The sequence below is a fragment of the Suricata suricatta genome, chromosome 2 (assembly GCF_006229205.1).
Source record: "Suricata suricatta isolate VVHF042 chromosome 2, meerkat_22Aug2017_6uvM2_HiC, whole genome shotgun sequence".
In the NCBI taxonomy this organism is placed as follows: domain Eukaryota; kingdom Metazoa; phylum Chordata; class Mammalia; order Carnivora; family Herpestidae; genus Suricata; species Suricata suricatta.
The window spans coordinates 39,197,039-39,207,445 of NC_043701.1; the positions used below are offsets into that span (position 1 = coordinate 39,197,039).

The window sequence follows — 10,407 nt, forward strand, 5'->3', positions numbered from 1 at the left end:
GTTTCTATCCCATGTGTTCCAATTATGGGAATTGTGTATTTAAATAGAGACAGCTCCCTATGAGATGTGCAGGCATTTTTGATATGGGCAAATTTGACAGATTTTTAGATAAAATTTTAATGGGAAAAGTTAAAATCACACTAGTGCTAGATAGTATCTATCATACTGAACAACTAAATCAACTTCTTCAAGAAAAAATAATCACAAAAATAAATTTGTTTCCTAAAGTATAAAACCAAATTCTTTTTCTAGCATAATGAGATTTTTTTTAAAGTAAGCAGGTAAAAACCTAATCCAGGTTTTTAATTTTCAGAAAGCAAACAAGAATGTAGCTATCAACATACCAGGAAAGGGATCTAGGAAAACCCTAGGGATCCAATTAGTTTAGCACCTCCATCTAAGCTTTCCCTATTCGGAGATCTATAAAAACAACAGGTGACATGTTTCTGTAAGGACAAATGTACATGTGTATATGTTTGTGCCTATGTCTGTGCATTTAAGGCCAGACGAGGCCCTGCTCTTGTTTGTGATAATTTGAAAGTTGAAACGTGCAAACCCAGATTGTCAAATTCTGTCACTTATCTTTTAATTGGCCTGTTTCACTTCAAGACTGAAAGAAAAAGAAAGCTAATTTACTGTTTTCTCTAAAAACACTATTATTGGAATGATTATAAAATAGAACAATCAAACTCAACCATTATAGTAGATCAATACACATATTTTCATTGATTCTCGGTGGGGATGAAAATGTAATTTACTTAAAAATGGCAAATGTTTGTAAGAATTAAAGAGAAATAGAAAAGACATCATTCATTAATGCTTTTCATGTCAGGCTCGATGTAAATAGCTCCAATGCAGAATTACTACTCACCCCAGCCTTTGACATTTTGCCTAAAAAATCACTCTCTTTATGTTAAAAGGTCATTTGATTTCTTATGCTCCAGAGTTCCCTCAGAAAAAATAATTCTTTTGAATGCTGCTATTGTATTCTGTTGGGTCCATCAGTTGCAATTCTAAAAAACGCAAAGTTCTGTTTAAGAAGAAAATCAGGGATAAACTTGTCAGTTGCTTAATTGTCCTTATTTCAAATACAAAGGGGCACATTTTATGTGAGATTTCAATCAGAAAAAGAAAAGAGAGCCATGAGATAAACACCTGTACCTTTCTGTGGTGCTGGGAGCAGCAAGGACAGCACAAGAATATGGCAAAGTCATTCATGGAAATAAAGTATTGATACACAAATAAAGACCTTTGATATTTACCATGTAGAGGATACATTCTCCTCCCTATGACAAATGACAATCAAGAAATTAAGTATTAAAAAAAGATACAAAGTATCTGAGTCAGTATGTTTCATGATTAGAAATAAATTCTAGGGGCATCTGGGTAGCTCAGTTGGTTAAGTATTTGACGTTAGGTCAGGTCATGATCTCATGGTTCATGAGTTCAAGCCTCATGTACGACTCTGTGCTAACAGCTCAGAGCCTGGAACCTGATTCAGATTCTGACTCCCTCTCTCTCTGCCCCTCCCCTGCTTAGGCTGGCGCTCACGTTTTCTCTCTCTCTCTCTCTCTCTCTCTCTCTCTCTCTCTCAATCTCTCTCCCGAAAATAAATAGACACTAAAAAAATTAAAGAAAAAAAGAAATAATTCTCAGATGAGTGTGTGTGTGTGTGTGTGTGTGAGTATGCACATGTTACATTTAGCCCTAAGTATGCTTTTTAATATTTACTTATTTTTGAGGGAGAGACAAAGAGAAAGAGAGAGACAGAGTGTGAGTGGAGGAGGGGCAGAGAGAGAGGGAGACACAGAATCTGAAGCAAGCTCCAGGCTCAGCTCTGACAGCACAGAGCCCTATGCAGGGCTCAAACCCATGAACCTTGAGATCATGAACTGAGCCAATGTCTGACACTTAACCAACTGAGCCACCCAGGCACACCCCTTTTTTAAAAAGATATTTAAGTATTTTTTAACTAAAAAATTTTTTAATGTTTATATATTTTTGATGGGGGGTGGGGGGGAACTGAGTGCGAGTGAGGGAAGGGCAGAGAGCAAAGGAGACAAAACCGAGGGCAGGCTCTAGGCTCTGAGCTGTCAGCACAAAACCTGACTATGAGCTCATGATCTGAGCTGAGGTCGGATGCTTAACCAACTGAGCCACCCAGGTGCCCCAAGTATTTTTTTTTTAAAGACAAAGTAGACATTCAAAGGTTTGCTTTTGCTTAATTGGGCTATAAATCAGAAAACACCCTAAGTGCTGTGAAAAGTATTTAGTCCACTCCAAAGATCCAGGCTATTGTAGTTTTCAAAAAGCCAGGGTTCTCTAGAAAGTGGAGCCTGAGGCACAGATTTAAATGCTGATGTTTTACTTGAGAGGTTCAATATGTCAGTGATGATTATAACAAGAAAAATGAGGCAAGAAAGGCTAAAAACCAATGTGAAGTGAGGCTTTACCTGTTGCTATTACCCCACACCCCACCCTGAGCCTGAGAGAGGCAACATGATCAACAGATCCAGACATGTAGGCCAGGAGTCTTCTCTGGACCAGATGCAAAGAAAAACTGTGCCTCCAAGTAGTTGATACAGGTGGGGAGGTGAAGGAATTTATTTGCCTGCTCCCTCCTGACTTGCTTTTCAATGCTCACCTTTCGGGACATTGACTCCTGTGCATTCTGGTTTTCTGGCAGCCCCTTCCACAGCTTCACAGAATGGCAGAGTCTACCCTGCAGTTTCACCAAGTCCTGGAATGATAGGAAGAGCCAGAAATGCTGGGCTTGTTTCTGGCTGGGTTGGCAGGACAACCTGGTTGTGCAGCATGACCAAGGAGAAGGGCCTACTTACTTACCTACTTACCACTTTCCAGAGTAAGTGACTGACCAACAGACTGACTCTTCTGTCTTACAGCACTTACCTTCTGTCCAAAGAGGAAGTAACTGAGGTGACAGAACTAACAGGTTTAATAGGTGAAAGAAGAATAAAGTAATAGGTTAGAATAGAACACAAAAGCAGGAAGCATACAAGGGAAGATGCCCAAATGAAGGAATCATTTTGTGGCAAAACGATGGGTTTCTTAGACTGACTAGATACCAGATTATACTAAGTCATTCCAATTCTCATCAGTTTCTGTTTGATATCATAAAGCAGAAAGTTGCCAGACAGTCCATGGCCTGTTGTCAAAGTGATATAAAGTAAGTCAAAGCTACTAGCATCTATGTTTCAGAAGATCATGACAGTGTGGGATTCACAAACCATTGATTCCACTTTGGAACTGAAGGCAAATAGGGTAATTGCTGATGTATCCAGTCTTTCCCTCCATGACACTATGGGCATCAACACAGGCTCTATGAACAAATACATCTGCAAAACTTACCTGGCATGGCTAACGTTAACCAAGACAGAAATACCAGTGAGATCTGAGAGTTAAGTCAGATGAAAGATAATAACTGATTTTCTAAGACTTATCTTCTCTTTCCATTTGCCAACAAAGCATAACTTGAAGTGGTGCTTTAAGCAGGGGTACTTTGAGTATCATTGCCTTGGGGTTGGTTTCTGCTCCATGCCTCTAACATTGAAAAAAAGGAGTGTTTTCAGTGGCAAATTACCCTGTAGATAGAGATATATTAACCAACTAGAATATGTTTTTTAGTCACTCTCATGTACTTGTGAGCAAGAGAATGGGAAGTGGTTTGTTTAACTCTTAAGGTTGATGGACGTCATGAAAGAATTCTAGGTCAAAGTGTGCTGCTTAGACCAGCTGCAATCTTTATTTGAAATGCTGCCACCTGGGGCCCATCAGAGTTCTGAATCATATTCGTGTGGGATGAGGACTAAAAATCTTCACTGTAATAAAAAACCAAACTGACTCTGAAATAAAGGTTATTAAACACTGACTTAATATCATCTTCAGGGGAAAAAAAATCTACTTGGTGCCAAGAAATGCTTTTTGAATATTGAAAAAAAGTCACCTGATACCTCACAGGTTTCCTTTCTAATAGTAAAGGTGCTAAGGCTTCAAGCCGAGATTTCCATTACAGACCCAAGGAGACCAGAGTACTCCTGTGCTGTTAATTAACAACCAGGACCTATGATCTCCCCACCAGTGAAAGGCTCTTAAGTAGCTCTGACCTGATCTCCCAGCACTAATAACTTGATTGGAAACATAAAAGACCATGCTAATGGAACATTAGGAAAAAGTCTTATTTAAGCACTGTTCAGTAAGAAGAGCACTAAATTGCTTGATGTTCCCTAATCTGAACTGTAGTTCTCTATCTGCATGTCCACCCAGTTTACCTGGCTATTGACAGACGTTTATTGTATGGAAAGAGCCCTTTAACTCAGATCTTTACAAATGTTCTAAGAACCTCTAAGGAAGAGGAGATTTTATGCTGGGAGAACACTCACTAAATTTGTACTTTATGTTACAACATATTAAAATAAAAGTTTGGCAGAAGAAACTTACATAACAGGTGTTTCATTCCAAAGGAGACACTAGACCATATACAGAATTGAAAAAGGAGTTTTCTGGAAACTATTCATATGCGTTTTAACCACAAGTTCACAAGAAAGATTTAAACAGATAAATCGTTACATATTTGAAGGGAAAACTTTGGAGGGAAAGTTCTCCAGGGGAAAGAAATTCCGTCCATCACTTGTGAAAATCTAATAAGTGGTTGTCAAAACCACTGGGAGAGCCTTATAGGTGTGATACCCAGTTAGAGACACAAGGTAGAAGGGGGTGACTTACACTAAGAAATCTAAAGGATGAAAGAGAAGGTAGCTTGCTGTTTTGACAATGGATTAAAAAAGTTGTCATGGGCTTATAAATCCAGGTTCAGTGTAAAGAATGTATGATTACTTTCTAGAGACCAGATGTGAGGACATACACAGACCTAGTGTGGGGTCATCTCAAGTCCCACCCGAAAGAATCACATGGTATTTGAGAATGACAGAGAATTCGAAGGTATCATGAAATTTTAAAGAGCTAAGAAAGCAGTGGGCAACTATCCAAAATCAAGATGCACAGGGTAGGGTCAAAACAACTTCAGGTAAGATGTCTTGAATGAACATAATTGGGGGTAGAAGACGGTTTCTAAAGTACCTTTCTTAAAAGGGAAAGAGTACACTTTAATTTCCTAATAGTCCCAGAGAACATAGTACCAGCTAATAATAATATCAGTCAGTTAAGAACTAATCTACTTTCATTCTTCTCCTCCCTTTCTATACCCTGCCTACAAAGTGGTCACAAATATTAACCAGATCAAAGGAAGGAGATAGAGATGAAAAATGGAGGTGCTAGAGAGCCAACCAACCATATCTTTTCCCAAGTGTAGGATTCCCGTCTGCAGCTGGCTGAAGTTAGGAATAGGTAGAAATCTCAAACTTAAATTTAGAATTTTGATTAGTGAGAATGGACATTTTAATTATCATTTAGGGAGTGTGTCTGAACTTAAGGCAACCCTGAGTACAAGAACCACAGACGTAGCCCCTGTTTTCAGAAGAGACGGGGGAAGAACTAGCCCTATAGAAGAGATTTTAAATAAACAGCAAAGGACAAAAGTAAAAATTGTTTTATAATTACATTTCAGAAGTCTTTTTGCTTCAATGTAATGATTTCTTTTACTCAATGCTTAATTAATTAAATCCACATATCTAAAAAGGAAAATTTGGAAAATCAATACCTGTGGACATTTCATTATTAACTATAAAGTTGACTAAATTCCTTTAAATAATTTAAATGGCAATTAGCAATGTATTGTGACTGATTCTTTTGAATATTTTAAATACCCTAAATAGTAAATAAAATATACACAAACATAATGAGTCAATGATTCCATAACTGTTCAATGAATTAGAATCATACTGGTAGCAAAAGTGCTAATACCATGAATGAAACCTGGCTTTAATTCTTACTTTTATATTTTTACAGGGTTCTAATTTTTATACTTTCTTAAGCATTCTGTATCAATGTTTACAACCTTTCTGGAGAATTAAAAAAAATCCAGATCTAAATGAAAAACAATGCCAAATTAGAATACCAGAATCCAGGTTGTTGACGGACTCATTTATGTTTGTGGTATAGCACTTGGTAGTATGATCTGATGTAAAGCAAACTAAAGTCTCTGCAATAGACCAACTGCCTTCGTATATAAAAGCTTCACTCATTATATCCTGAGATTCATGTATCCCTGTCTTTAATATAAATTTTAATTTTTGATGACTTATCTTTCCTGGAATTTCTCACAGTTGAAGTCCTTATGCCATTGCCTTGACATTATGATACACTGACCTGGTTTGTTTAAATTATTAAAATATGTGTATTCCTTATTAGTATTTTATTAAAACTTATAGGACTTTATTCATAATGAGTGGAGGCTTCACTTCCTAGGAGACGAGGGATTGGATTTCCACACTTCTCCTCTCAAAACAGTTAGATCATTTATAATTTTGGAACATCCTGTTTTGTAATGGTCATTGCATATTGCCTTAATGCCATAGTTGTAATCAGCTTCAGTAACCTTGTGAGTCATTATTGTATAAGGCCATTAATTCTGATAAGTCATTTAGTATTCAATACGTCCCCCTTTTCTGGTCATTTCTATATGAAGAGAAAGGTCTACCTTGTAAAGAAATCCTGTGTTATATTGAGTTATTCATATATTTAAGTTCTTCTTTCTTACACAAAAAAAGTTTATGTGCCAGACATAGAAGTATATGTTAAACAAAGAGAATTAAATCCCACATATCAATGCCCTCCTACTTACTTAAATCAATAAAGATCTAAAGATCCTGTTGGAATAATTCTTTTGTTGTATTAGAAGTACTTCTTTGCACACTTCTTGTTTTCTCTTTTGAGTAGTACTGTGAATGTATGGCTTTTTGTAGGCTTAACCTGTTCCAATTTAACCATTAGCATTATTGCTCTTATTATTATTTGCTGGCTCTTTTGTCATCGAAGCACTACCCCTGATGTTTCGAGAGGCAGCTTTGATTTCTGGTTAACAGATTGCTTTGTATCCATCTCATTTTGTCTTTGTACTAAACTTAGAGGCAACTACCCTCCAGGGATCAGAATTTGTGTGCTAAGGGTGAACATGAGAGTTGGTAATGAATCAGACTAGTGCCCCTGCTGTTGCGCCATTTATGATAATGATAGAGCTGGAAAATAAGTCTTTTAAGGACATGAATTCACACTGACTTTCCCATTATACCATACACTGAACCCGACTTTTCTTGTAGACTTGCTTTTATGCTTATAATAAATGTGTAATAAATGGAGAAAATTAATTACTTTTGCACTTGGTACCAGAATTCCTCCTCAGGGGAAATCACTTTCTTGGGAAAAATGTTTTGATTCTTTAGAGTAAAAGGTGAGCGATTCTCTCCTCCCAATTCCCACCATCTAGGCTCAAGAAAAAGCTGACCCCAAACAAAGTTTCAGTGAAGAATCTGGCTATTAAAAGGCTGCTAGGAAGAAGGAATTTGAGTACAGTAGATAAAAGAGGAGATGGAAAGCGAAGCTTAGTGGTGTTGCTGCCTCTCATGATGATGCACCAAATCACCACAAATCACAAAACACTAAATTCTTGGTATGCATGTGTTACAGAGTTCAGGGCTGTTCATGAAAACTCATGTATGGGCTGAACACCATGTCAGTTTGAGGAGTTGTGAGACAGATATACTATGAAAGAGTGAAGAAACACAAAGACCTGGAGAGACCCGCAAACATAAGTTTCCTATAAATTTGCCAAAAATTTGGAAGACCCTTTGAGGCTTCCACAATTATTGGTGAGGTTGACACCAGTTTCATTTAGATACTGAAAAGTAGGAAAGTCCTCTGTCTTTAAAATAGAACACTACTTGCCAGATTTAACAAATAAAAACACAGGACACACAGTTAAATTTGAATTTCAGATAAATTTTTTAAAATGTTCTTTAGTATAAGCATGTCCTATGCAATACTAGGGACATATTCATGCTCTCAGGAAATCTAACAAGAGATTGAATCCACCTCAAGGAATGGAATAAAAATTATAAATTGTTTACCAAATGTGATATATATCTCAAAAACTACACATATACCCAGTGTAATTATATCATCAGTATCCCTTATCATTATAAATATCCAAACTCTTAGTTGTGATAAATTGAAAAAGCTCTATCTCATTCATTTTTGTATTTATTTCTGTTTGGGTCATCCTGATTTTGCATTGTCTCTTCATCCTTTGCTTTCCATGGGCCCCATGCGAGTATGTAACCACTCATGTTTTTTATAAACCTACTTTCCAAAACTTTCCCACTACCTGTTGTGACTGCTAAAGAATCAAGTACAAGATCTATAAACTACTTTTTCAGCGCCAGTTAAGTCTTCTTCAATACACAAAACATGCCTTGATCTCAAACACTATAAGATACCCATATAAATTTTGTGAAATGATGGTTATGATGTCACCCAAAAATGGTCCTTCTCATATCTCCACAGCTCATCTAGCTCATCAAAGCCTTTTCAGCCTCAACTGCCTTGTAAGGCTGCTTTGAGGAAGGTGGGAAGTTCCTTTTGGTAGGAATAAAAATGGAATTTGGCAGGAATAAAAAATGTAGCTTAAGGAAAATGTTTGCCTCATTCTGCAGGAATTCTCTGGCATACTGGTAGTAGATATGTTGGCTTACCTGGATTTATTGAGCACCTTTTTCCCCTCTTCCCTGATTTCACACTGGCTGCACTCATTCTTTCTGTATCCCTAGTGTCCTGCCTTCTGAAGCATTTTTATACCCTTGGACTTGTTGTGCACAGTGATGCGAGGGGAATTCTCAACTTAGTTTTGTCATATAATGAATCAGAGACACAAAATTAAGAATCCACAAGGGATACATATTTCAAGTGAATGATCCATATCTAAAGATCTTCAGCAAGAAATAAGTGGTTTATGCAAAATCCTTTCCAAAGGAAACATAGAAAAAAATTAAACGTTATTAAAAACCTTACAGAAGTGATTGTGTGGCAGTGAAACGCATTGGGGAAAAGTTTAAAAATGGTGTTCTCCACGTGGAGAGAGGAGCTGACTGGACTCTGCTCAGCTGTGGTAAAGAACTCACAATGACTGCAAGTCTTCTCAGGGATAAAGTAAGAAGGGACACAAGGTCTGGTTGGCTTGCCAGGAGGGGGAAACACTCTTCAAGCTTCTTCTTATCTGTACAGAAGAAACTGGACTAAATCAGTGATGTGTCAGCTGTGCACCAAGCCCACCTGGCGTTTCCGTGGCAACACAGAAATGGAGGAAGTGAAGCCGAGTGCCACATCCCAAAACCACAACAGCTCTAATTTCTTTTACATGTTCAGAAAACTTCCACTGAAATAAAGGTTTAACCTCTGTGTTTATTTCCCAGGGTTGTCATAATAAACTAACACAAACCTAATGGCTTAAACCAACGGAAAATTTTTCCCTCAGTTCTAGAGGCCAGAGCCCAAAGTCAAGGTGTCTCTAGGGTTGTACTCCCTCCAACAGCTCATGGGGAGATTCTGTTCCTTGCTTCTTTCAGCTTCTAGTGGCTCCTGGCATTTTTTGGCTTGTGGCTCCTCAGTCCAGTCTCTGCCTCAGCCTTTACATGGTCTTCTCTTCTTTGTGGATCTTCTGCCCTTGTCTTATAAAAATACTTGTCATGGATTTAGGGTCTACACTAGTCCAGAATGATCTCATCTGGAGATCTTTAATTTAATTTCATCTGCAATGATAGTTTTTCCAAATGACATCACATTTACATGTTCTGAATGGACACATCTTTAGGGAGGCAGATATTCAATTCAATTTGACTCTTTTTATCTATATTTTTCAAATACGGACTAATATATTATTGCTTGTGGTAATAATGAAACATACAAAGATATATAGAGAAAAAGCTAATTTTCTACTTCCCTCCAAAGTGATTTTCAACATTTCTCTACAACCCGTTCATATCTATGGTCTCTTCTCCGAATCAGCCTGATAACCTATGTTAACAACCCTGTGTTTGTAGTTCTGTGCTTTACTTGCCTCATGTAATTATACATGCAGAGACAAAGACATGCATATACACGTACATCTGCATTAACAAGGAATTTGGGGCTGATTATAAAAATTGTAACATATGCGCACACCCCTCTTTTCTCATTTAGAAATGCCTTGAGTACAACTGGTATAGTTCTAATTTTTAGTAATTTTAATGGATGGATAATAGTATAATATTCTACAGTGTGGACAAACTTGTTTATTTAAAGCTTTCCCCTACTTATAGACATTTAGTATATTTCCAATTTTCAATATTTTTGCCTTTGAGAAATTCTGCAATACCTAACTTTTGTACATACAGTTTTATAAGCTGATGATTTTATTACTATGGTTAACCCTTAAGCAACACAGGTTTGAAATGCAAG

General features: G+C 37.2%; 1 protein-coding gene across 1 annotated transcript; it reads left to right on the forward strand.

Moving 5' to 3' along the window:
• The first annotated feature begins 8,429 nt into the window (after positions 1-8,429).
• C2H7orf66 (chromosome 2 C7orf66 homolog) lies at positions 8,430-8,952 on the forward strand. The gene is given in 4 exon segments (XM_029918340.1): positions 8,430-8,519; positions 8,681-8,770; positions 8,772-8,843; positions 8,845-8,952. Coding segments are annotated over 4 exon segments (360 nt in total).
• Positions 8,953-10,407: the final 1,455 nt, after the last annotated feature.